The sequence below is a fragment of the Convolutriloba macropyga genome, chromosome 1, assembly GCF_964194025.1.
Source record: "Convolutriloba macropyga chromosome 1, txConMacr16.3, whole genome shotgun sequence".
Taxonomy (NCBI): Eukaryota; Metazoa; Xenacoelomorpha; order Acoela; family Convolutidae; genus Convolutriloba; species Convolutriloba macropyga.
Window position 1 is genome coordinate 21,399,629 of NC_134468.1, and position 26,363 is coordinate 21,425,991.

General features: G+C 34.2%; 1 protein-coding gene across 1 annotated transcript in view; it reads left to right on the forward strand.

Moving 5' to 3' along the window:
- Positions 1–237: 237 nt before the first annotated feature.
- LOC142336394 (uncharacterized) overlaps positions 238–26,363 on the forward strand; it is a 36,128-nt gene continuing 10,002 nt past the window's right edge. Inside the window, exons 1-9 of the mRNA XM_075385195.1 lie at positions 238–1,844; positions 2,487–2,675; positions 12,998–13,102; positions 13,601–13,773; positions 14,431–14,664; positions 15,124–15,264; positions 19,818–20,000; positions 20,367–20,541; positions 21,003–21,313. Coding sequence (XP_075241310.1) covers positions 1,325–1,844; positions 2,487–2,675; positions 12,998–13,102; positions 13,601–13,773; positions 14,431–14,664; positions 15,124–15,264; positions 19,818–20,000; positions 20,367–20,541; positions 21,003–21,313 — 2,031 coding nt within the window. The 5' untranslated portion in view covers positions 238–1,324. The remainder of the gene's footprint in view (positions 1,845–2,486; positions 2,676–12,997; positions 13,103–13,600; positions 13,774–14,430; positions 14,665–15,123; positions 15,265–19,817; positions 20,001–20,366; positions 20,542–21,002; positions 21,314–26,363) is intronic.

Sequence of the window (26,363 nt, forward strand, 5' to 3'; positions counted from 1 at the left end):
TCACTTATGACTAGGAAGTCACTAGTACGAGCAGTAATTTGTCACGTCAAAGTGGTAACATTATACCACATAATCTCTATAAGCATTTTGAGAAAACTTGTGGAGGCCAATTCTTTTTAAGGCTGTTTCCTTTCATCTCTAATGTTTTTATACTATCTTATTCTTGTTTCTAGATCCAATTAAACTTTTAAAACTTAAACTTTATTGGAAAATTTTAAAAAGTTGCAAATGTTGGTAGATAGGCAATGTATGGGTTCTTATGGTGATCTTTGAAACTAAAACGTCAATTGTCTAAATTAAATTACGCTCTTAACCAACTGAGGTTAAATGGAGGTTTCAGAGCATGGCTGCAGAAGTTATTACAGCTCAAATCGTGCTTAGCAACGCGTCGCTGAGTAGTTTGTTTTCGCTTAACAATTTTGCACATCCCGAAAAATTCTCAATTCTGCACAATTTTACGAACCAGGTTTGTGGTGAGCTAACGATGGTTATGAGTGAGGAATCATTGCCTTCGATTGATGTGAAAAATTTCTCTGTGAAACGATCGCTTGGCGCGCCGCAATTTGTGAATCCTGTGAAGAAACCCAAAGTACAATTTAACGGTGCTGTTAACGTGGGCGTAAAACCTAGCAATGTCAATTTGCATTCAGTCGAGCAAATTCAAACTTGGAAAGATGTTGTTTCCTCTGAAGGAAAACTGTTTCTATGTAATTCGTGCGTCTATCGAACTAACAAATTGAGCAACATAAAGCGACATAGTACCACACATGAAGAGAATTGTCCGAAACTGAAATGTTTGCAATGCGGTGCTGAATTGAGAGGAAAAGCGTCGTTAAAAGGACATTACGTGAAAGTGCATCAGTTTACGGAAAATGTAGCCAAAGCCGCGGTCGAAGATAGTCGTGAGGTCGTTTAATTTTCTTACGGTTGCGACAAAGCCTTAACACTGAGGTCTTCTAAAAAATAGTCTTCTTGAAACTTTGTTTGATTGTGTCAAGCTGGCTTAGATAGAGAAATTCAACGATTTTTATTGATCGATACTGTTAGAAAGATGATGTTTGTAAACTCGTTGATGCAGGGGTAGTAGACTACTCGAACACAAATTTGTAATGGTATGTTAGATTAAGTTTTGTAATCTATAGTCTATGTATTTCGATAACTTCATGAAAGTTTGCTCTTCTCAGTAAGAATTTAATGTTAAAGAATACTGTTTTCATCGCAATCAGGGGCCTTCGAAGTAACTAACACAACTCTAGGATCAGAAATAGCTTCTAACTGTCTGTAGATTGCTATTGTGATTCAGGTAAGTTAATGTTAATAATCAATGAAGCAAAGCACGCTTTTCAAGCAATGGGGTCAGAAAAAGCAAACAACAACAGCAGCAAAAACGACAACTTTGACAAATGGGAATGATGTCAAGGCAGCCACTGTTGTATCATCAAATGGGAGAAAAATTATAGCTCGTGGCAGTTCTATTAATGGCTCAACTGCTAATTTCAGAAGCCAACCGAATTTTAACTGTACTAACCCCTGGTTAAATAGCCGCAGTCGCGCAGGTAATGAAACTCATGGAACAAAACAAACAGTTGCAGGTGGACAGTCGTCGTTGACAAGGAACAAACAGAAGTTGACTGAAAAGAACGGTTTTGATTTTCGGAACCCTGTTATCATTGATTTGGAAGCGAATGAAGAAGAGCAGTTGCGAAATGAGAGTGAACGCAACGTTGCAGCAGGTGTTAACGGTCGATGGGACGCAGAGGCTGCCGATGATGAAATGGATGACCGTGATATGATGAGTGCTGCCCTTGAGTTGGAGAAAATGGGCTTCAATGCCGACCAACATGGTAAGTGATCCATTAAGTAATGGCAGTCGTTCGTTGAAAAACGTTTAGATTAGTGACTCATTTATGTGCACGACTATTGCGTATTTTGTTCTGGGTTTTTATTTACTCTCCTTTTAATAACAGTCGAAAAGTTTAGACCCTGAAGTCATTTATTTACCATATCAGAGAAATCATATTTACCATTAGAGAAATCAACTGCTTTTCAAAGATCACGAAATGAAGTTGGCAGTGCCATTTTGCTCATTTGTCATTTCTTGCCAGATCACATTGCGGCAAAAAAGCAATGCGATAACCCTACTTGTTCAAGAATAAGGCTTTTTCTTATTGTTTTGGACTCCCTGTGTGCCCATTTGTCTAAATTTGCCGAAATGACATCTCATTACTTTAACAACAGATGTTCGGTATCTTCTAGCGTCTCGAAATAAGCACAATTTTATCCGTTTTGTGCGAAAATTATTTAGAGACTTGTTGTTATTCTCTGCTCTGGGTATGCAATTCCAAGTGTTTTAAAAAGTCAAAATATTTTTAATAGGCCGGAGTTATAGTGCAATAGTTGAAAAGCTGTTTGCTGAGGAAAATGTCGTTTGCTAATTTTCAAGGCAGCATTCTGGTTCAGCCTTCTCAAATTAATTACTATTTCAGCCGATGGTTTTGAAGTGGCTTGTGCTCAGACGTGGATCTATCCAACTAACATGCCCGTGAGAGAGTATCAGTTTGAGATTGTGGAGAAGGCTCTCTTCCACAATACCATGGTAGTGTTGCCAACTGGATTAGGCAAGACATTCATAGCTGCTGTCATCATGTACAACTACCATCGATGGTTCCCTGCTGGTGGGTACGCTTAGAAACAATGATATCGCTCATTCAATTTTGCGAATAGTCAGTTTCAGTCGCGTTAAATAGATGTGCAGAAAAATGCACAAGCGTAGAGAGACCCAGTAACAGAGAATGATTTTATTTTCAATAGACGTTCATTCATGTTTTCCGATTGAAAATAAGTTTCTACTGCAACCATTATTAGCTTCACAAACAAAAATTATGCTATTGGTGGTCATTAGTGTATTGATAAATAAAATTCAATAAAAGCAAAGATGGATTTCTTTCGATGCCTCACATAAGCTTTTAATTTTGTTTGCGACTGTCGTGCTTTTTTTCCGACCCCACTTGTGGGGAAAGAACTATATACTCAAATGGATTTTTTTGTTCAGACAATTTTGGCCGATTGATATATTCATCGTAGAGAAATGTGAGTGGTATCATTAAAAAGCCCGTCCAGCGTAGAATATGGAATTAAAAAGATTTTTTCGAATTTCGTTTTTTTTTCGAGGAGTTATCGAGGATTGAAATTTTGTGTGAACACGGGATATTTGGCATGCTTGTTCACTTTTAGTGTAATTTTTCTTCAAATTAAGATATTTTTTAAGAAATATTAATTCAAAATACAGGCCACAAAATATCCCGTGGTCACACAAAATTTCAGGCCACAAAATGAAACAATTGAGCTCCATTTGACAAAGGGCGATAAAAAGAATAGTTCTAGTCTCATAGGGAAGTTTACTATCAAATTATATTTGAATTCCATTTCAGAGCTTTTTTTAAGAAAATTTTTCATTTTCTTTTTGTTCTCTTGGGTCACATAGCAACTAGTCACTTTTCATATCTAGGTTCCGTCAATGACAAACCTGATTTACAGTCAAATGAAGCCCAATGAACAAAAAATTTGTTTTCAAGTAATTGCTCGTGTTTTTTTTCGACTCTGAGTTTTTGTAATTTTAAATGAAATTTTGGTTTTCTTTTTGAGGTTTTAATAAAATTTTTGGAGTCTTATGTCATTGTCTTGTTGATTGAAAGTGCAATAGGTTTCGTAATAAGCATTAAGTGAACCTATTTAGAGCTTTCAGTGGACAGCTAATGGCTGTTAAGCCTTTAAAATGATTTTTTTGGGTAATTTTTTTAACATTAACCAATCTTAAACTTGTTTTCGTGAATTGTAAGTCATTCTCAGTAGACAAGGCACCCTTCCTTTCTTCTGCAACAAAAATTAATCTGGTTAGCGGTTTTATCTTATCACATTATCCTGATATTGATATCTTCCATTGGCTTAGAGTTAGAGAAGACGTTCACTAGATGATGAATAGGGTTTTCAGAGAAAAACTTTTGGTGTAAATGGCTTCGACACTTTCTTCTCGCACTTTTCCACTGAATTTTTGGTTTTTGCCTATATTTGTTGTTTTCATAGTAACTTATTTTGTCCCCATAGTCCACTTATTGTGACATCTTATTGATTACCTATGCATGACAATTATCAAGATCCTCAAATCGAGGCATACGCTCCAATTGAGCGTATTTAGTGACTTCTGTTGAAAGCTATTGAATTTAATGGCTGTTAAGAGTTCGAAAATAATTTTTCGATTTTTTTTTTAAATTAACCGATCTTAAACTTGTTTTTGTGAACTGCAAGTCAGTCTCAGTATTGATCGGACCCCTTTTTTTGTAATTCAACCAAAATCTATCTATTTAGCGGCTTTATCTTCTAACTGTTGGTGTTATGACTTCGATGCACAAGTTTTCATTTATTTTTAGTTTTCGGATATTTTTTACGTATTTGTTTTCTTTTGGAATCTTAACACATTTTTGTTATATTGATAGTTGCATTGGCTTAGAGATGACTTTCAGCGGATCATATATAAAGTTTATAAGGAAAAACCTATGGTTTAAATGGCTTCGACACTTTCTTCTTGCACTTTTCTACTTAATCTTAGGACTTTGCCTGTATTTTTTTTTTGTTTTCATTATCTTTGACTTATTGTAATGTCTTATTGATGTCTTATTAATGACAAACATCCATTTTGTCTCAACGAGGCATAACTTAGCATTTTTATTAGCTTCCGTTGAAAACTATTGAATATAATAGCGTTGATACTACGGGTTTTCTCAAACAATTCGTGGATTTAATGTATTTTTTCATTTTTGTTGATCTTTTGGAGTCAAATAAATCCAAGAAAAAAGAATCCCAATGCTGTTGAAAATTATTTGAAATTAGAAAAGTTCCTACCGAAAAAAAATCATTTTTTAATGGCCTCGACACTTTTCTGGCTCAATTTTTTTTTTGAATTTGCTGATTTTTGATTTTTTTTCATTCTTTCGGCCCCATTGGCTTGTATATGAGGAATGAATGAATGATGGTACCCGAAACAGTCGGTTTACTGCGAATAGTCCTAAAATTTCTGATATTGTATATTTTAAAGATTTTTCAAGGGTTTTTCAATTTTTTAGTTTCTGTTTATTCGTTGTCAATTTGTAACTTAATCTCATCATTGAGAGGTCCCATACAATTCCGTGTATTGTAAAAACTGACATTTGTACTGATAATATGATGTAACTGATGTCTTGTTTGTTGGCCAATATGCGTTCTTACAAAAATTATGTGCCTGTTGTGTTTTTGTTTCTTTTTCTCATCCTTTAGCATAATCGCGTAATAACAGATCCCAATGATTTTCAAATGTGGCCTAATTGAACCTATTTATTCATTCAGTATAATGTTAGCTGATTTAGTATAAATAGAATTTGAATTAAAATACAATATATTCGGATAATAGCTAATGATTTTAATGGCTTCACTTATTTGTGTTTTTGCAATAGTTGTAACCTTTTGCTCGTAATTTTTTGATTTCTTTTCATCTTTAGTCCGTTTCTATGGCTTAGTCCAACCAGAGACAGGCTTTATTGGTTTCGTTATGACTTTTTAGTAAATTTATTTAGAATTATTTTGTTAAAAGTTAATTATTTTTAAGACGTTTTTCAAATTATTTCGTTTAAAAAAAAGTTGATTGATTTTTGAGTTTCACCTCATTATTTCTTCTTTTTGTCGATTTGTTACCTATTGTCATTAATCCCATCTGATGTGTAGTTTGGAAAGATAAGTTTGTTTGGGTAGGATTTTGTCTGATTGTAATTTGACGTTGTTACTAAGTACCTTTAAATTAAGATATTAAACAAGGTGATTCGGTAATGTGCGATCGTACATAAGTTTCCGACTCCGCTCCGTCCACATTTTGGCTTCATTGTCTACCAAATGAGGAGCATAGAAAAACCCAAAAAAACCCAAAAGTATTTTTTAAAAAAATTGGTGTATGAACGGAAAGAAGGTCTCCAAAGCAAATAACTGTGGTGGAGTAAAAATGGCGCATTAGTTTGACGAGATGTGAAAATATTAGTAAAGCGAGTCAAGACGAACAGCAAAATCAAACAACATCAACAACAAAAATTAATTACATCAAAAACTTCATGTCCGTTTTACAAAAAAAACTTAATAACAAAGTCAAAATACTGTCAGATAAAACTGATATTAAACAAAATAACTTGTAATTGACCAGAAAAGATAACGGAGTAGTCAATAAAAAGGCTTGGTAACAATTAGACATTAAAGAACAAAAACAGTAAAGTTTTAAAATTCGCTTATTTTTTTAAACAATTAATTTTGAAAATGAAAACCATTAGAAATCACATAAAATATCCTATAGGTGTACGATTACCAATGCTTCCATAGAGGGAACTAAGAGCTGCTGGTATTCCGTTTTTTACGCGTTCAAAAAAAGAACATATAGACAACAAACAAAAAATCAAATAAAACTTGGCAGAAAACGCTTTCAAAACCGTAAAGCTATACTATGGCCATCAAAATGTGTTCAATTGCACTTTCTACAACCCCCGATAATGTATTATGTGACCTCTCATTAATGAAGCATGGTAATAAGTAGACAAAAATGAAAAACAAAATGCAAAAAAAAGTAACACTTTAAATTTTTTTCGAAAAAAAAATTTCCAAAGACATGAACGCCATTAATTACGGAATAAAAAAATAATTAGGTTTGTTTATTCTTTCAAAAGAAGCCCATGAGAATTTTAAATATCCAGAATTTGTCCTATGTCTACAAAAAGAACGTGAAACATGACAAAAATCAAAAATTAATTTACTTTTTTCGTGTCGAAGCCAGTAAAGTAAGTGAATTCTTCGAAAACATTAGATTGTGTGACACTAATCCCCCATTGAAACCTTCCTTTGACAACAATAATGTCATAATTGGCCTGTAATTAATGAGACTAGATAACAACCAGACAATAAAAGGAAGAAAATTGCGAATCTTAAAAGTGTTTTTTTTAATTTGGAGAATATTGTTTTCAGAGTCATGAAAGCTATCAGCTATCTACTAAAATCAGAATATCGTCTCATCTATTCTTCCATGAAAAGGCATTGAAACCGGGTCACTGTAGAGTAAAAGTTCATGCCACTAAAAAGAGAAAGTAAAAACGGCAGTTAAAGACAATTTAAAAAAGCAATTAAATTCTTCGAGAAAGTAGTGTCGAAGCCGTTAAAATCATAATCTATATCTTCAAGCATTTTAGTAATATCAATTGTGCCTTATTTTGAAAGCCAATAATGTGATATATGAACTGTCAATAACGTGATAAAGTGACAAAATTAGAAAACGTGAAAAATGGGCAAATACCTAAAAATTAAGAAAATTTGAAATCTAGTTGTATCAAAGCCAGTAGCCATGACTTAAGGCGTAAAACCGCAATAGAGATTGAATTTGATTTCAATAGAAAGAAGAAGCATTCTTTCATTGCGGACAATTAAGCTACAAGTTGACCAGAGATAGAGAAAAATAGAGGCAAAAATTCAATTGTATATGAGGACTGAATGAATGATGGTACCCGAAACAGTCAGTTTACTGCGAATAGTCCTAAAATTTCTGATATTATATATTTTTAAGATTTTTTAAGGGTTTTTCAATTTTTTAGTTTCTGTTTATTCTTTGTCAATTTGAAACTTAATCTCATCATTGAGAGGTCCCATACAATTCCGTGTATTTTAAAAAGTAACATTTGTACTGATAATATGATGTAACTGATGTCTTGTTTGTTGGCCAATATGCGTTCTTACAAAAATTATGTGCCTGTTGTGTTTTTGTTTCTTTTTCTCTTCCTTTAGCATAATCGCGTAATAACAGATCCCAATGATTTTCAAATGTGGCCTAATTGAACCTATTTATTCATTCAGTATAATGTCAGCTGAATTAGTATAAATAGAAATTGAAATAAAATACAATATATTCGGATAATAGCTAATGATTTTAATGGCTTCACTAATTTGTGTTTTCGCAATAGTTGTAACTTTTTGCTCGTAATTTTTTGATTTTTTTTCATCTTTAGTCCGTTTCTATGGCTTAGTCCAACCAGAGACAGGCTTTATTGGTTTCGTTAAGACTTTTTAGTTAATTTATTTAGAATTATTTTGTTAAAAGTTGATTATTTTTAAGACGTTTTTGAAATTATTTCGTTTAAAAAAAAGTTGATTGATTTTTGAGTTTCACCTCATTATTTCTTCTTTTTGTCGATTTGTTACCTATTGTCATTAATCCCATCTGATGTGTAGTTAGGAAAGATAAGTTTGTTTGGGTAGGATTTTGTCTGATTGTAATTTGACGTTGTTACTAAGTACCTTTAAATTAAGATATTAAACAAGGTGACTCGGTAATGTGCGATTGCACATAAGGTTCCGACCCCGCTCATCCACATTTTGGCTTGATTGTCTACCAAATGAGGAGCATAGAAAAACCCAAAAAATCAAGTATTTTAAAAAAGTGGTGTATGAACGAAAAGAAAGTCTCCAAAGCAAATAACTGTGGTGGAGTAAAAATGGCGCATTAGATTGACGAGACGTGCAAATATTAGTAAAGCGAGTCAAGACGAACAGCAAAATCAAACAACAGCAACAATAAAAATTAATTACATCAAAAACTTCATGTCCGTTTTAAAAAACAAAACTTAATAGCAAAGTCAAAATACCGTCAGATAAAACTGATATTAAACAAAATAACTTGTAATTCACCAGAAAAGATAAGGGAGTAGTCAATAAAAAAGACTTGGTAACAATTAGACATTAAAGAACAAAAACAGTAAAGTTCAAAAATTTGCTTATTTTTTTGAATAATTAATTTTGAAAAAATGAAAACCATTTGAAATCAAATAAATCATCCTATAGGTGTACGATTACCAATGTTTCCATAGAAGGAACTAAGAGCTGCTGGTATTCCGTTTTTAACGCGGTTAAAAAAGAACATATAGACAACAAAAAAAATCAATCAAAACTTGGCAGAAAACGCTTTCAAAACCGTAAAGCTATACTATGGCCATCAAAATGTGTTCAATTGCACTTTCTACAACCCCAGATAATGTATTATGTGACCTCTCATTAATGAAGCATGGTAATAAGTAGACAAAAATGGAAAACAAAATGCAAAAAAAAGTAACACTTTAAATAGAAAGAAGAAGCATTCTTTCATTGCGGACAATTAAGCTACAAGTTGACCAAAGATAGAGAAAAATAGAGGCAAAAATTCAATTGTATATGAGGACTGAATGAATGATGGTACCCGAAACAGTCAGTTTACTGCGAATAGTCCTAAAATTTCTGATATTATATATTTTTAAGATTTTTCAAGGGTTTTTCAATTTTTTAGTTTCTGTTTATTCTTTGTCAATTTGAAACTTAATCTCATCATTGAGAGGTCCCATACAATTCCGTGTATTTTAAAAAGTAACATTTGTACTGATAATATGATGTAACTGATGTCTTGTTTGTTGGCCAATATGCGTTCTTACAAAAATTATGTGCCTGTTGTGTTTGTTTCTTTTTCTCTTCCTTTAGCATAATCGCGTAATAACAGATCCCAATGATTTTCAAATGTGGCCTAATTTAACCTATTTATTCATTCAGTATAATGTCAGCTGAATTAGTATAAATAGAAATTGAAATAAAATACAATATATTCGGATAATAGCTAATGATTTTAATGGCTTCACTAATTTGTGTTTTCGCAATAGTTGTAACTTTTTGCTCGTAATTTTTTGATTTTTTTCATCTTTAGTCCGTTTCTATGGCTTAGTCCAACCAGAGACAGGCTTTATTGGTTTCGTTAAGACTTTTTAGTAAATTTATTTAGAATTATTTTGTTAAAAGTTGATTATTTTTAAGACGTTTTTGAAATTATTTCGTTTAAAAAAAAGTTGATTGATTTTTGAGTTTCACCTCATTATTTCTTCTTTTTGTCGACTTGTTACCTATTGTCATTAATCCCATCTGATGTGTAGTTAGGAAAGAAAAGTTTGTGTGGGTAGGATTTTGTCTGATTGTAATTTGACGTTGTTACTAAGTACCTTTAAATTAAGATATTAAACAAGGTGACTCGGTAATGTGCGATTGCACATAAGGTTCCGACCCCGCTCATCCACATTTTGGCTTGATTGTCTACCAAATGAGGAGCATAGAAAAACCCAAAAAATCAAGTATTTTAAAAAAGTGGTGTATGAACGAAAAGAAAGTCTCCAAAGCAAATAACTGTGGTGGAGTAAAAATGGCGCATTCGATTGACGAGACGTGCAAATATTAGTAAAGCGAGTCAAGACGAACAGCAAAATCAAACAACAGCAACAATAAAAATTAATTACATCAAAAACTTCATGTCCGTTTTAAAAAACAAAACTTAATAGCAAAGTCAAAATACCGTCAGATAAAACTGATATTAAACAAAATAACTTATAATTCACCAGAAAAGATAAGGGAGTAGTCAATAAAAAAGACTTGGTTACAATTAGACATTAAAGAACAAAAACAGTAAAGTTCAAAAATTCGCTTATTTTTTTGAATAATTAATTTTGAAAAAATGAAAACCATTTGAAATCAAATAAATCATCCTATAGGTGTACGATTACCAATGTTTCCATAGAAGGAACTAAGAGCTGCTGGTATTCCGTTTTTTACGCGGTTGAAAAAGAACATATAGACAACAAAAAAAATCAATCAAAACTTGGCAGAAAACGCTTTCAAAACCGTAAAGCTATACTATGGCCATCAAAATGTGTTCAATTGCACTTTCTACAACCCCAGATAATGTATTATGTGACCTCTCATTAATGAAGCATGGTAATAAGTAGACAAAAATGGAAAACAAAATGCAAAAAAAAGTATCACTTTAAATTCTTTTCGAAAAAAAAAATTCCAAAGACATGAACGCCATTAATTACGGAATAAAAAAATAATTAGGTTCGTATATTCTTTCAAAAGAAGCCCATGAGAATTTTAAATATCCAGAATTTGTGCTATGTCTACAAAAAGAACGTGAAACATGACGAAAATCAAAAATTAATTTACTTTTTTTTTCGTGTCGAAGCCAGTAAAGTAAGTGAATTCTTCGAAAACATTAGATTGTGTGACACTAATCCCCCATTGAAACCTTCCTTTGACAACAATAATGTCATAATTGGCCTGTAATTAATGAGACTAGATAACAACCAGACAATAAAAGGAAGAAAATTGCGAATCTTAAAAGTGTTTTTTTTAATTTGGAGAATATTGTTTTCAGAGTCATGAAAGCTATCAGCTATCTACTAAAATCAGAATATCGTCTCATCTATTCTTCCATGAAAAGGCATTGAAACCGGGTCACTGTAGAGTAAAAGTTCATGCCACTAAAAAGAGAAAGTAAAAACGGCAGTTAAAGACAATTTAAAAAAGCAATTAAATTCTTCGAGAAAGTAGTGTCGAAGCCGTTAAAATCATAATCTATATCTTCAAGCATTTTAGTAATATCAATTGTGCCTTATTTTGAAAGCCAATAATGTGATATATGAACTGTCAATAACGTGATAAAGTGACAAAATTAGAAAACGTGAAAAATGGGCAAATACCTAAAAATTAAGAAAATTTGAAATCTAGTTGTATCAAAGCCAGTAGCCATGACTTAAGGCGTAAAACCGCAATAGAGATTGAATTTGATTTCAATAGAAAGAAGAAGCATTCTTTCATTGTGGACAATTAAGCTACAAGTTGACCATAGAAAGAGAAAAATAGAGGCAAAATTTCAATAAGTCCTTATTTATTTGAAAAACAAATACTTTTAAAAGTCAAAACGACCATAAGCTTTCAAGTAATCAACTAAATACAATAATGTAGAACTAATTAGGAACCCAATTGGAACTATCGTTAGTGAGCTTTCTTTTGAAATGTTCTGTTATTTAATTATTGTTGAAGAGATCGAATTTTTTTCTAAAAAAGACTGACTGTTTACAATCCGAACTATTTTTGGATTAAACCAGTCCAAGATTGGTCCAAGTCTAGCCCTGCTAATGCTGTTTGTTCTTTAAGAACACTAATTATTTGACTGTTATAGATATTAATTTTTTGTTTGTTAAAAATCAAAAATAGATGCTGCGTTTTTGACAGTCAACGAATAAATTTAGCAAAAAACGGCGAAGTGTTAACTACAGAGAACTCTCAACGGAATTTGATCTAAAAAAGCCCCCTTTTGAGTCTACAAAAATTGTGTTAGTGGTGTTTGGGTCTGTACTTCCTGTAAATTTAATCAAAATGGACTAAAGAAACTTATTTCGTGCTGTTTTTGAAGAAAAAGTCTTAATTTTGAAATATTTAGCCAGAATTTTTGACAAAAAAAATAATAAAAATAGCCTACAATATTCTTTTGATTTATTTTGTTTTTACAAATAAAAATCAACAAAACTTTCAAAAAAATTTTAAAAAATTTTAGCATAATTGGCGAAGTTTTTTTCTATAGTTCCGGAAAAAGTGAATAAAATCTCGCCGGAATTCACACTATTTTCTAAAAATTTAAACCTCGATAACTCCCAGTAAGAAACGAAAATTTAAAAAATCTTTTTAATTCCATATTCTACGCCGGACAAGCTTTCTAATGATACCAGTCTCAACTCTCTACGAAGAATATATCGATCGGCCAAAATTTTTGCCGTGAAATTTTGTTTGTTGCTTTTTGTTGTTGTTGATTTTTTTCTCCTAGACTTTTTAATAGCAGATCTTGTTGTAATGAGGCATGGCATTATTTAATTCAATTATCATCTTAGTTGTGTAACGATTTTGTAAAATTCAAACATCTATTTTTGATTATCTCTGTCAAAAATGTAATTCGAAAGACAGTTAAGTAAAAAATGTCGAAGAGCGCGGGTCGGAACATCATGTGCGAACGCACATTAGTGATCCTCCTTGTTGGAAATTATGGCCAAAAATTCCGGCCTATGTTCTTGTGTATCAGAATTCGCCAATTTTTGTGTTTCAGGAAAAGCAGTGTTTTTAGCCCCAACAAAGCCTCTTGTGAACCAGCAAATCAGTGCATGCACTAAAATAATGGGTCTGCCAAAGGACGACATCGTTGAATTAACAGGTGAAGGATTTGTCTACAATTGATTGATTCCAAGGTTTCGATGCTTTTCCTCACTGATATGGCGTGATGCTGTTCAATTATTATTGTACCTCTCATAATTGCACTCTTTGATTTGGGTCCGAGTGTTGGATGTTCGGGTATGAGTTTTGCAAAAAAGCAGCCGTTGTAAGTTAGCCATTTGACCGGTTTCAGTTAGCATGATGGGTTAAGCAGTTGAGCTATCAACTCGAATGCAACAACTAGGTGCATTTGAAGTACAATTTTCAGGTTCAGCTTTGAGGGCATATAATTCACGCTTATGTGCTATTTTTTGTATAGAAATATGCTTTAAAGCAGCGCAGTATTTGTGACAGAGGAGCAGGGTAGAACAGGGCAGAACCTCACTGGGGATAAAATAGATAAGAATTTTGTTGGAAGAGTTAGAAGAGCTGTTGTCTGAATATCTAACAAGGATCAGTTGTTTTTCTGTAGAAGATAGATAATAGTTTGTTATTTCAGGACAAATGAATCCAAAGAAACGCGAGCAGCTGTGGAATGAGAAACAGCTTCTCTTCCTCACTCCACAGACTATGTCGAATGACTTGAACAGAGATGCATTTGACCCTAAATCCATACGACTACTCATGGTAGACGAGGCACATAAAGCCAAAGGGAACTATGCTTACTGTCAGGTAATGTAAAAGTGCAATTGAGGGCGTACTTTGCGTAGGGTATTCTGTAAATAGTTCGTCAGACTTAACTCTACTGGAGCTGGTTGCAACCTGACTTAAAAGGTTTTCACAAAATATTAAATCAGACACCCTGTAATTATATGTTAGCTCTCCGATGACGTCGATGAGACAAGTCTGAGATTTAAAGAGCTGGCAGTTCTTTCCAGAAATATATATAGCATCGAGTTACTTGATACGTTTTGACTTTTTAATTGCTCTCGAAAGAATTGTGTAGCAAATAGTTTAGTCATGTCTTTTTTATGCAAGATTTTTGCGTGACCGATTGCACTGTTCCATCGACTTCTTCGTGCTTGACTTGTAAATTTTTAATTTTTCAATCAATCATTTGAAGCTCCTTAAGGAAAATCCTGCCCCTTACCCCACGTGTTAAAGCAGGGTGCAATAAAATCATCGAGCGCAAGCATTTGAGAGCATTTCGTCTGAGGTTAATCGGCTGTTTTCATTTCTCATAGTTACTAGCGGAACGTTTTTCTGCCTTTTGTATATCCAGTAACGTATCCAGCAGTCAACGTCAATCAGACTTGAATACTTTAGCTATTTTTCTGTCCAAACAATTAAATTGTTCAGTCACGTGTTACCATCTCAACTATCACGTAGGTGGTAGCAAAGATTTCCGAGAGCCATTCCCAGTTCAGAGTTGTCGCACTTACTGCCACGCCTGGAGGTGACGTCAAAGCAGTACAGGAAGTGGTAAACAACTTGAAGATATCACGCATCGAAGTCAGAACAGAGCAACAGTTGGCTCAGTACTGCCACAATAGGAGTATACAAACACATGTAGTTCACCTGAGAGGTCCTATTTTGCAGATTAGAACACAGTTTCTGCAACAGGTACGACATAGATAAGATCTCGTTTCTAAAATCATTCCAGTTAAAATACCAAAAAATTGGTAAGAATAGTGATTTTACAAAAGAGAATTTCCTTAAACATACCCTGAGAGGTCTCTTTCACGTCCCTACCAGGGATTTGATTCGTCAGAAGAATTTTGTTTACGGACATTCTCTCTGTCGAAATCATTTTTTCATGCCATTATTTTTAGAATTCATTAAACTGCAAGTATTTTGGAAATGCGATCTTATGAATATCGAGTTTGAAAATTTATGCTAACAGCAATTGCTGCGCGGGTTAAGTTTGTCTTAAACACTTTTAAAAAAAACTTGAATACAGTACTCGAGTTTTTCAGTTCTATATTCCAGAAACTGCTTTGTTATGACCTTGTCGAGTTTGAGGAACTTTCAATTTTAGGGCAGGTACTCGTGGTAATATGTTCAAATTTCTTTTTGTTTCAGGTCCTGATGCCGCTTGTCGGAAAAATGCGGCAATCGGGATTAATGTGGTCCAAGAATGCCGAGAGCCTTTCACGCTTCGAAATTTTGTCGGCCTGGGGTAAATTCAGAGAAAAACAGGGACAACACGCTGGTTCTTACTCGGTACAGAACTTGTTTTCACTTGATTGTTAATTATAGCTCCAAAGCTGTAAGCTGAGTGAACCTATATTGCGAAGCTTTTCGTTTTTCTGTTCTGTTTCGTCGTCTGACGCCCTTTCACATTTTCACTTCGCGAGGCTCGGAAAAGTCATTTTTCATGTGATAATTTATTGCTCATTTGCTGCTGTTATAAATGTAACGTCGTTTGTTGAGCTCATTGGCGGTCAGTTTAAGCTGAATTGCTTGATTTATTGCTCTTAAACGATGTTTGTAGCAATTATTTAGTCCTGTTGGTCTTTTTTTATGCGATTTTTCGCTTGACCGATTTTTCGCGTGACCCATTTGACCTTTCGTCCTAAAAAACGGGATAAATAAGTAGCGCCAGCGGGCATTAAGTTCTCTTGGAGAGTTTCAGCTCACTAGTCTCCAATTATGGGATTCACTGAAACTGTTGAATAGCCGTGCAGCGATATCTGGGGCTATTATTGGCCTTCTCTTGGTTTTTTTTTACGATTCAAAGAATTTGAATTTTATTGGCGTGCTGTCTATTTTTAAGATCTGTTTAAACTGAAGTGCTTGATTTATTGCTCTCAAACGATGTTTGTAGCAATTATTTAGTCCTGTTTGTCTTTTTTATGCGATTTTTCGCTTGACCGATTTTTCGTGTGACCCATTTGACCTTTCGTCCTAAAAAACCGGATAAATATGTAGCGCCAGCGGGCATTAAGTTCTCTTAGAGAGTTTCAGCTCACTGGTCTTCAGTTATAGGATTCACTGAAACTGTTTAATAGCCGCACAGCGATATCTGGGGCTATTTTTGGCCTTCTCTTGGTTTTTTTACGATTCAAAGAATTTGAATTTTATTGGTGTACTGTCTTTGTTTAAGATCTGTTCACGCATTTTTCGGCTTTTTCACTTAAGTGGTGATTTTAGTCACGCTGAAGTACTAAAGGGAGTGAAAATTAGAGTAGGTTTGAGGCGTGACTTTTTCAAAATGCCTTTAAAGTGGAGTGAGAAATTGGTGTTGTTCAATTTGGCGGTTTTTGAGATGAATTTTTTTTCAGGTGCGTCAATTTGACTTCTGTTTTCAGAGTTTCCTCCTCTTCAGTGCTTTTAAGACGGTACATATGTGTTCTAATTGTGCCTATTTGCCTTTTCTTGAATTCATTAAGGGGCAGCTAAAACTTTTTATGGTTTTGCCACTATTTGTTGTCATAAAATTTAAGTGCATATTAGATTTTGCCCCCTTTTTTAAAATTGTCTGTTCTCTTATCACTTATTATCATCAATGACAAGTCTGATTGGTTGCTTATAAGAGATAAAAAGAACCTAATTAATGACTCGAGTGACAAAACAAAACCCTATTGGCAACATCAGAGACCTGTACCACATGAGATTAAATGATACGACATCAAAAGTACATTAAATACTTGCAGAACTCAAAAATTCACTCAAAACTTTTGAAAAAAGTAGTGTCAAAGTCATGAAAACCACTAGCTATTAAGCTAGTGGTTTTCATGACTTTGACACTACTTTTTTTCAAACATTCGAGTGAATTTTTGAGTTCTGCTAGTATTTAATGTACTTTTTGATGTCTTATCATTTAATCTCATGTGGTACAGGTCTCTGATGTTGCCAATAGGGTTTTGGTTTTTCAATTCAATTGTTTTTGTTCAAACCTAGTGCTTTCTATGACTTTGACAGTAATTGTTTTCAATAATAGTTGTCGAATGTTTTTTGGGTTTTGCGAGTTTTTCTTTTAAACTTTGTCATCTTAACTTAGTCTCATTATCGACAGGTCTTATTGATTGGTAGAAAGGTTAAAAAAACAAGTCCTTTCAGTTAATAGTTTTTGCTTTTTGTGACTTATACGCTTGTCTGTTTTTTTTAACCTTTATGATTTTTTTTAGTTTTGCTAGTATTTGTTGTAATTAATGCTGTCTTATCAGTTAATCGCATCGATGACAGGGCTAAAAGGTGGATATTGAGTATTCAATTGTTGGTGTTATTTTGCCTTCCAGTAGCTGTTGCATTTTGTGTTTTTTTACGAAGCGTTTTCAAAAAGTTTCCGTGAGTTTTATTTCGTTTTTGTTTATTTTTGTCTTATTATTTAATGCTATAAGTGAGGACTCATCGACATCTAATGACTGGTTGCTAATGAGAAATAGAGGATTATTGTTGGCACTTTGAGTTAATAGCAGTTTTTTTATAGATTCTGTCATTTCAAAAAAATAAAATTTGAGTTTCTAGTCTCGCTTGTTTTTGTTCCTCTGGTGTTGTTTTATTGCTTAGTCTCATTTCTAACATCTCTCCTTTGACTTAGTTATTGTCAGGTCATAAAATAATACAATTCTCAGATTTGTTTTTTGTGACTTCTGCTATGTGTTTTTATTTCGTCGTCAATATTTTTACGACCATATGACGTCACAACAACTTCAAATCTGTTTTTTGTTCATTCGTTCATGCAGTTTCAACTGAAGTGTGTGCGTGGCTCCTTTTTTTCGCTCTTAGTGGAGCAAGTTCTTTATTCATTCGCGTGATTCAATTTTTGGTCACACTTGACTTACCTGACTCTCAAAAATGACTTCGTCACTTTGACATTGACTTTTATTTACTTTAATTCAAAGAGATAAGGTCAAATGGCTGTGTGTCACTCTAAATGAAGGCTATTAGAGAGCAGCTTTTATTTACTTTAATTCAAAGAGATAAGGTCAAGTGGCTGTGTGTCACTCTAAATGAAGGCTAATACAAGCAGCAAACACTAATACAGATTTTTAATCAAAATATAACATATCAGCCTTCAATGAAAACTTATTTTTTTGATCAGTCTTCTTTACTTTTTTTAGACCCCAGATCTACGAAGCTATTGCGGCTACTTTCTGGCAATCTGCCAGCTGTGTTTTTTAGACTTATATTTATGGTGTGATGAGCGGTTCTTAGAAGCTGACCCCCAACCCCCTCCCCCCACACAGCACCCCCCCCCCCCCACCACATCAGCCCCCCTCACTTCACCCCCAATCCCCAACCCTGCACATCGTACAGGCCGGAAGGGCCCCGTGCAGGCGAAGACACCCCTCCTACCGTTGACCCCACCCTGTTGTCCCATCCCCTTATCAGCCCCCCCCCCACCCGACAACCCCCACTGCTCTCACCTCACGCCCCTTCAATTAAGCTAAAGCTAGCCTCACTGAAAGGTGGCTAGCCACTGACGAAGCCAATCGCTCACTTTTCGTTTGAGAGCAATTTTCCCGATGCTAGTCGGTTATGTTTATTTTTTGTAAGTAGTATAAGTGGCTTGTATCCACCTCCTACACCTTAAGGCTACTTAATTTTACTCTAAACCCCTTTCAGATTCATATGCTTTACTTGATGAATGCTGGTAATGTTAGGCTCTGAGGTGAAATGGTGGAATTAGATTTTTTGCAAAACAAACATTGCTTTTTCGATTTTTTGATTGCTCTCGAACGAAGTTTGCAGCAATTATCGTAAGCGTATTGATCTTTTTTTAAATGCAAAGTGTTCGATTGATCTTTTATGCGCTTTGGTTCTAGAAGATTCAGTGACTTCTCAAGTGACTATTTCAGGCTTCACTTCGTCGTTTTGAGTGATTTGAATTGCTCTCATTCTGAAATGAAATTTTTTGCTAAAAAGTGATTGTTAGCGGTTGAGAAACAACGCCGTTGTGGCTCAGTGGTTGAGATATCTGACTGCAATCCGGGAGGATGTGGGGTGGTAACCCTACCATGTCCCAAGTTTTTGCACCCAAAACACAAAAAAATTCTGAGCTACACTCCTGAATTAAAATGCCCCCCCCCCCCCTCGCGCCTGTCCTTTGAAAGCAATTAATCCCACGTTAGTTGGTTGTTTGTCGTTTTTGAACTAGCAAGCGCTCGTTTTTGTTTCAGTGATTATTAATTGCTCTCAAACAAAGTTTGTAGCAATTGTATTTATCATTTGCTCGTAGAGCCTTACTCCTTACTTGTTTCTAATTATGGGATTCGCCAAAACTATTTTTATGAGATAATTTTATGGGGTGAAGGTCAGTTCTTGACCTCAATATTGAGCCCGACCACTCGCCCCCACTCCGAAAACGTAACTAACCCGAAATTTTTGTAAAATGTAACAACTCACTGCATGATGAATACTCCCTCCGAACAGGGCCATGCAAGCCCACATATAAATGCAGTAAAATGTTCAGATTGCTCACAGAAATGTATGTTGTGGCACTGATAAACTGTAGGTTGGAAAATAAATGCGCATGATGGTGCTTACAATAGCAAAGTGAGATCAGTTCTTCGTGCATTTATAACATCTTGCGTTGCTAGTTTGAACTGCTTTTAGAGCAAATATATGACTTGTCAGCGTTTAAAGTGGCTACCAGTTTTCTACTGTTGGCTTTTTAAATGGATTTGGTTTGCGTTTCTGCCTTTTTCGGCCGTCTCAGATTGTTTTTGTAGGACCGAAATTTTAATTCTACTGGTGCTCGCCTTATAATTAATATATTGCTGGATTTCTGTAAGCTAAGTATTTCAGCTTTTATTCGACTTCGCTTTTAGGCAATGTCTCAAACCTTCTACATAGGACAGTTCCTGTACCAGGCCTGGGAGTTTCTCAATAACCAAGGCCTTCGAACCATGTTTTGTCATCTCAGAGACGGAATTGATGGAAACAAAACTCCCTACATAAAGTCTCTCCTCAGAACCAACCAGGAGCTCATGGATGTGTTTGATAGGCTGAAGGTTAATGCAAGAATTTGACTGATTTAGCTTACGTTCACTCCAATACTTTTGCAGCTCACAGAGAAGATTTTTCTTTATATATAAATTGCAGAAAATGTGCTGAAGTAGTGAACCAGTCTTAAAACATTAAACTACCTTTGATGCCTCTTGGCGTGAGTACCTGATTAGAGGTAAGTTATGTAATATGTAAATTAACTCTGAGAAAGCAGTTTTGAAGTACACTACGAGACGGGGCAGTTTTGTACGTTTACTGGCTGTCAAGGAACAGAAAGGCTTTTTTTATTTTAGAGAGAATTTAGAAAGCATTACGGGAAGTACCGATGTTCGGAGAAATGTTATTAACTAATTCGTTATTCATTTTTTTAGGCACGTTTTGAGGGCAAGCTGATGGAGTGTCTGGATGCATCTGCGATGTTGGCTTCCCAGTCTATGAATGCATCTAGAATATCAACCACCAGCAGTTGCGCCAGTGAGGACTTCTACCACAGTCACCCCAAGTTAGAGAAGCTGGAGGAGATTGTACTGCAGCACTTCAAGTCCCGTGAGACTTTTTGGTTGATTTTGTTGCTGTTGGGACTGGTAATGGAGAATTACCCTCCTTGTTAGGGTGTAAATCCTTATCAATACATGCGCTGTTGTTGATCTGTTTAAACACGCTAAATTTAACTTTTTCCCACTTAAGCAAATTTTCGCCCATTCATCTAATAATTTATCTTATTTACTAAATTTTCGGCTCATTTTTAGTGAAATCAATTAAATGTTCTTCAAATTTTTTTAATTGAAAATGATATATTACTCTCGCTATAATGTTTGATTCAAAAGCCTTTTGAATTAATTGTCCTTTATTTCATTTTAGACCTTTTCGAGTAAAAGAAAATAGAGTTTAACGAGATATAGTATAGAATGTTGCCTTAATGTACAGAAGTGAAATATCCCTTAAGCCATGTTGACTTTGGCTTTAAAAATGTCAGGTTAATAGACTTTGACTTTTTTGACATTTAGGCCCAGATTGCCATGACACTCGAGTAATGATTTTCTCCACTTATCGCGAGAGTGTTCACGAGATCACAGAGATGCTTATGCGACACAAACCCATGATCAAAGTGATGAGTTTCGTTGGACAAGGAAACCAAAGTTCATCAGTAACAAACAACGGGGGAATGAGCGAGACTTGTAATAATGAAGCAGTTGAGTGCAATGAAGGGTTTGATGTTGAAGACTGCGACCAAATGTTCGAGCAAGTACGGTCTATGAAGAGAACTGTTGCAACTTCAGTTTCCGCAAAGGGACTCAAGCAGGCTCATCAGAAGAGGGTCCGTACCTCGCATTATACCAGTTATTAATTTACAAATTTCATTCTTTTCAGTTTCTTTTCATTTTTTTCAGCTATTCTTTTTAGAAATCGATCTAGTACTGTAGGTATTTGTTTTCAACGTCATAAGCTTTAGAATTAAAGTTCAGTTCGTGACCGCAATACTAAATTTTAAACAGCGTAGTTACGAGTCTTCTAAACATCTATAGTTTTAATGGATAGGTAGCAGTCTTCATTGGACTAATTTAATGACCGGCTTGTAAAACTTAATTTGCAAGATTGTGACTCTTTTGAGGTTGGATTTTGATTAACATTCATATACAAGTCAGCGGTATTATATCTTTGTTTTGATCTAGATTGCATCGATTTTACTGAGGTCCGTGGTTGTTGAGCAATTTGGCTGTCTAAAAATAATAGCAACCAATTTGGATACTCTTTTGAGCTGTGATTGTGTGCACTCTGAAAGTTACATGATTAGTGTAGTCCTAGATTTTTTAACATCCTAGATCTTTGCGTTGCCGTTATTCCATCTATACGTAAATTCTGTTGAGGATACGTGCGAAAACTAAGAAGCTGACAGTTATGTTTTTGTATTTTTCTGTGAACCAAAGTTATCAAGATCAATTCGAATTGCTGCTACTTTGACATCTCAAAAGAAAAACAGCGATATCTGCATAGCGATAGATAGACGAGGAATTATATTCTTTGTGATGATTGCTTTTAAGAATAAGAAACCACAAACGATTGCAAATTATTAATTTCTCGTGAATGAAGTTCATAGCAATTATTGTAAACGTGTGTGTCTTTTTTATGCAAAATTTTTGCTTGACCATTTGACTTTTCGAGTGAATTTTAAGCCCTTGAATTTTTGCGTGATCTAAAATCACAATCACAATTTCAAGCAGCTGAACTCAATTCAATTGGTGGCAATTTAGTACTCAAAGTCAAAAGAAAAGTGCGCCGAAACTGGTTCCATTTTAAACTTAAGTCTACTGGTATATATTAACTTCTAATGTGGATATTTGAAGCCAACTATTGAACTTTTTAGTCCCATTTAGGATCCCCTCCCCCGACTGAAGCAGGCTGCAATTGATTAGAGCTCACACTTATCGCACGAGAGCAATTCTTCTGACGTTTAGTCGGTTATGTTTATAGCTGCGAAACTGTAAGCTGAGTCGAGCTATATTGCGGTGCTCTTGGTTTTTTACTACTCGAAGAGGAGTATGGGTTTTCTTAACGTTTATTTTACCGGTAGTACTATTCGTTCAGCCGCGGTCTTGACCCAATAGCGAAAGTGAGAAAAATTGCCGTGTGAACTAGTGTTTTCTGAGCGAGAGAAGTTTTTTGATCTTGCGCTGCGTCTAGTGAATGACTTTTTGACATTGAAAAGTATTTTTTGACGGATAGTCACAAATAGATAACCGTTTTTAGCCATTTTTTCGCCAAAGTGGCCTAGTTGTTTTTGCTTGTAAGTTGGTTTTTTGTAGGATTGATTTTTATTCGATGCCATATGGAAACTCCGAAATTGATACCACAGCATTTTTTAAAGCCTGAAAATGCGTTTCAAGTTCAAAATTGGCTTATATTTCTGGATTTTTTAAGTTAATTTTTGGCTTTTTTCTAATTTTTTGATTTTTGGATCTTTCAGGCGTCTTTTTGTCCAAAATCAGTTAATAAGGCAACCTCCTTTTGATAATTCATATACTCAATGCCTCTTTCTACCAGGATGTATTTTTGTTTTAAAAAGTTGTACATATGCTAATCCGATTTTAGTAGTTATTTAGTTTTTGTCAGTTTTTTGTCTTTATTTTGATTTTAATTACTAGAAAGTCTTTTTGTGCAAATTGAGGGACTTTAAACGTTTTTGAAACTTAAGTTTAAGTTTGAAAATTTTTTGTAATAAACAGATAGCTGCAAGCAAAGAACTGCTGACACAATATACTAATGCAAAAAAGTGTCTGATAGAGCTAATTGTTCCGACTCCTTTTGGTGGGAGGAACTATATATTCAAATGGTTTTTTTTGTTCAGTCATTTTTCGCCGATCGATATATTCATCGTAGAGAGTTGAGACTGGTATTATTAGAAAGCTCGTCCAGCGTAGAATATGGAATTAAAAATATTTTTTCATTTTTTAATGGGAGTTATCGAGGTTTAAACTTCTGAGAAAAGTAGAGTCCGTTGTTTTTATTCTAATTTTCCGGAATTTGTTGCCTAAATTTTCGTTAATTTTGCTAACATTTGATAAAATTTTTCAGAATAGTGTTGTTGATTTTATTTTGAAAGACAGAAAGGTATTGTTGATCATTTTGATTTAATTTTTTTGTCAAAACTTCTGGCTAAGTATTTCAAAATTCAGCCTTTTTCTTCAAAAACAGCGCGAAATAAGCTTCTATAGTTCACTTTGATTAAATTTGCCAGAAGTACAACCCCAAACAACACTAATATAATTTTTTTAGACTCACAGGGGTCTATTACTACTTGAATTTCTGTTCAGAGTGCTCTGTAATTAAGACTTTGCCGTTTTTTGCAAACTTTATCTTTGATTATCAAAAACGCATAATTTGTTTTTGAGTTAAGTAACAAATTTTCTATATCTATGACACTCGAAATCTTAAGTGTTCTTAATGGACGAACGACATTCGAAGGGCTAGTTTTGGGCCCATCTAGAACTATTACGATCCAATAGAATTTGGATTGTAATCAATTGGTCTTTTCTTTTTTTTAAAAAAAAAAAGATGTTTTTTATATTAATTAAAAAACAGAACATATCAAATCAAAGCTCAGGAGTGATAGGTCAAATTGGCTTCCTAAGCAGATCCAAGCCAATGCATGTAGTTGTTATTTTAAAATCTCATGATCCTTTTGACTTTAAAAAATAAAGATTTTTAAATAAATAATCGCGCAATGAACTCTTCCTGTATTTTTTTCCTAATTTGGTCAACTTGTAGCGTGGCGTCATCGAAGAAAGAATGCTTCGTTTTTACTGATTTGTTTTTTAATCTCTATTGCGAGTTTAAGCCTTCAGTTATCATAAGCCATCAGCTATCACTATATTGGCGTCCCGATAAGGCACAATTGAACATTTTAATGTCCTGAAAGTTATAGGTTGTCGTTTTAACGGCTTCGAAACTTTTCTTGAAGAATTTAATTGATTTTTTAAATTTAGTCTTCAACTGTCGTTTTTACTTTGTCGTTTTAGTCTTATGAAATTTCCTGTTTAATGGCAGGTTTCATTACCTTTTCATGGAGGAATAGATCAGCCGATATTCTGATATTAGTAAATAGCTGATGGCTTTCAGGAGTTTAAAAACAATTGTTTTCCAAAAAAAAAACTTAAATTCACAATTTTGTTCCTTTTACTGTCTTTTTGTTACCCAATCTCGTTAATTGCAGGTCAAATATGACATTATTGGTGTCAAGGGAAGGTGTCAAAAGGGACGGGGGCAAAAAATTTAACATTTTTTAAAATTCGTTATGATCTTACTGGCTCCGACACCGGTTTTAAGAAAAAAGTAAGTTAATTTGATTTTGTCACCTTTGACGTTCTTCTGATAGACGCAAGACATATTCGGGATAATTACAGGTCTCAAGAGCTTCCTTTTGATGAATAGGCGAACCTATTTAATTTTTTCGTATTGTAATTTATGGCTTTTATGACTTCGGAAGTGTGTTTGTTTCGAAAAAAATCAAAGGTTATACTTGATTTTGCTCTTTTTTTCTTTTTCGTCCACTTGTTAAATAGTCTCATTAAAGAAAGGCCACGTACTATATTATTGGGGTTTGAAAAAGGTCTAACCGAGCAAATTTTTGGGGGCCGAAATATGGCTTTACGGCTTCGTTAGCGTTTTCTGGCAAGTTTTAATTGAGTTTTTGTTTGTTGTCTTTTTGTTGTTCTTTTTAGCTGCATAAAAAAGTTGAATAAGGACAGGTCTTAATTTTTTTCTATATAAGTTTTCTTAATCGTAGTTCATTGGGATTCCTTGCTTGATTTTTAATGGTTTTCATTACTTTGAATTTGATTGTTTAAAAAAAAAGTTAGCGAATTTTTTAACTTTACTGTTTTTGTTCTTTTTCTCTAATTGTTACCAAACCTTTTTTTGGACTGGTCCCATATCTTTTCTGGTGAATTACAAGTTATTTTGTTTCGTTTCAGTTTTATCTGACGGTATGTTGACTTTGTTATTAAGTTTTGTTTTTTAAAACGGACATAAAGTTTTTGATGTAATGTTTGTTGTTGTTGTTGTTGTTGTTTGATTTTGCTGTTCGTCTTGACTCGCTTTCTTAATATTTGCAAATCTCATCAATCTAATGCGTCATTACTCACTCCACCACTGAGTTATTTGCTTTGGAGGCTACCTTTTCGTTCGTACACCAATTTTTAAAAAAAAATACGTGAGTTTTCGGGTTTTTCTATGTTCCTCATTTGATAGACAATTATTCCAAAATTATGGATGAGCGGGTCGGAACCTTATGTGCGGTCGCACATAACCGAGCCTCCTTGTTTTAGATTTGTGTTGAAATAGTCAATCAAATTTTATCAAGGAACATATTGCCTTATTTTTGCGACTACATTGTTTTGGTAACCTTTTTCTCACTTATTCAATGTGGTTACAATATGGAAACTTCGAATCTTATCTTGCACCAAGAAAGTTACGTTCCGGTTTAACATGTTTTGTTTCGTTTTGATTTAGGTGAAATTGATTAGGCGGTTCCGTTGTTATATTTATTTTGTGCAGTCTTTTCCAAGTTTAAGTCCAATTGATTGTTTAACTAGTCATCAACACTGTTCATGTCATTTTAAATGATTTTATGTGGGCAAACTATTGCCTCTAGATTTGCAAATTCCACTCACGCAAATCTTTTTTACCATTGAATGGTTTGTTAGATATGCTTTCATCCATTTCAGAGACAAGCCTCTCTTTCCGTTACGTTCGAGTTTATGAAGAATATTGTGATTGGTGGTATCAAAAGAGTTTTAAATCCAGGAAGAAATTTGGAACATTTTTTAGTTCAAACTTATTCTGATTTTTCGATGAGTTCTTCTAATTTA